Source organism: Lottia gigantea, assembly GCF_000327385.1.
Source record: "Lottia gigantea unplaced genomic scaffold LOTGIsca_608, whole genome shotgun sequence".
In the NCBI taxonomy this organism is placed as follows: domain Eukaryota; kingdom Metazoa; phylum Mollusca; class Gastropoda; family Lottiidae; genus Lottia; species Lottia gigantea.
Window position 1 is genome coordinate 16,557 of NW_008710078.1, and position 1,236 is coordinate 17,792.

Genomic DNA, 1,236 nt, shown 5'->3' on the forward strand with positions numbered 1-1,236 from the left:
TCGGAAGTTAGAATGATATTGTATTTTACTTTTGGCGCTAAATATAAACCAAATATGATTCCACCATCACCGTAATCATTCTTCCCTTTGCTATATTCGTTNTCAGACACCAACCCAGCTTCATTTAATTTATCCCAATTGCTAGACGAAATGTATAAACTATCAGTATCTCTATAGTATATTTCAGGCTTATAAAATCCATCTATTACGTGAATGAAATTGTTCATTATTTTTTTACTGTGAGATAATATATATAAATGCACCTAAATGAGCGGGTGTTAATCTAGTAAAATCCTTTGGAGGAACAAACTCTTTTTCTTCTTCATTCATCTCAACTATATATTGACTATCATTTACTTTTTCATAGCTTTTGACGTGTGAATCGAAGTTGGCTTTAAAAGTCGATTCACTCCATAGATGTCTCGATGTATTTATATCCTTCTGAATAGATTTACCGTATAAGGAATTACCTAATAATTTCATGCAATTACTAGCAACCATATCACCTTCTTTTTTGTATTTATTCCTTAATTCCTTCAAAATTAAAATATAATCTCTGTATGGTGGAGTTTTAAAATTTTCTTCGTATACTATACCATCTAATATTCTAATAATTTTACCACCGGATTTCACTATTTCTTGAATATCAACCGATGTTAAAACGTCGTGACAGAAACCATTTCTGAACCTGATTTTAGTGCCAGTTTCCTTCTTACCTATTCTATTCGTAAAAGTTATTTTATCTTTAGCTGGTATGGGTTGAAAGAACATGTTTTTGGGATATTCAAACCAGACTTTTAAAATAGCAGTTCTAGGTCTGAATTTTTGTTTATTGAAGAGTTTTACAAATTCTTTTTCTTCTTCTGGTAGAAACGCTCTTGCACTTTCCGCTTTAGGATATTCACCTTCTGTCATGGCGGAAGCGTACAACCCATTAGCGTCAAATGCCATCAGTTTAGAATAGTCCAGTTCTTTGAGTTTAGCGCGAACTTCCGTTTTATCTTCTGGGTTAACACTGTATTCTTTGAATAAATCTATTATTCCTTCAGTGTTACTTTCATTGTATTCTTTTAATATGGCGCAGATTTTATCCGTTTCAAATGATTTTCGATTTGCCGAAACTCTTCCTCCTTTAATACTTTGTCTGATAAAATATCTTATAAAAGGATGAGTATGCGAGTAAACTTTTTCTACGTTTTGTTTTTCCGTATGTTTCGGAACTATTTTAGTAGTTTC

At 31.9% G+C, this 1,236-nt stretch overlaps 1 protein-coding gene across 1 annotated transcript in view; it reads right to left on the reverse strand.

Moving 5' to 3' along the window:
• Nucleotides 1-234: 234 nt before the first annotated feature.
• Nucleotides 235-1,236, reverse strand: part of LOTGIDRAFT_175982 (hypothetical protein) — a gene marked incomplete at both ends in the record, with an annotated part of 1,977 nt that continues 975 nt past the window's right edge. The window contains one exon of the mRNA XM_009064185.1: nt 235-1,067. Within this exon, the coding sequence (XP_009062433.1) occupies nt 235-1,067 (833 nt within the window). The remainder of the gene's footprint in view (nt 1,068-1,236) is intronic.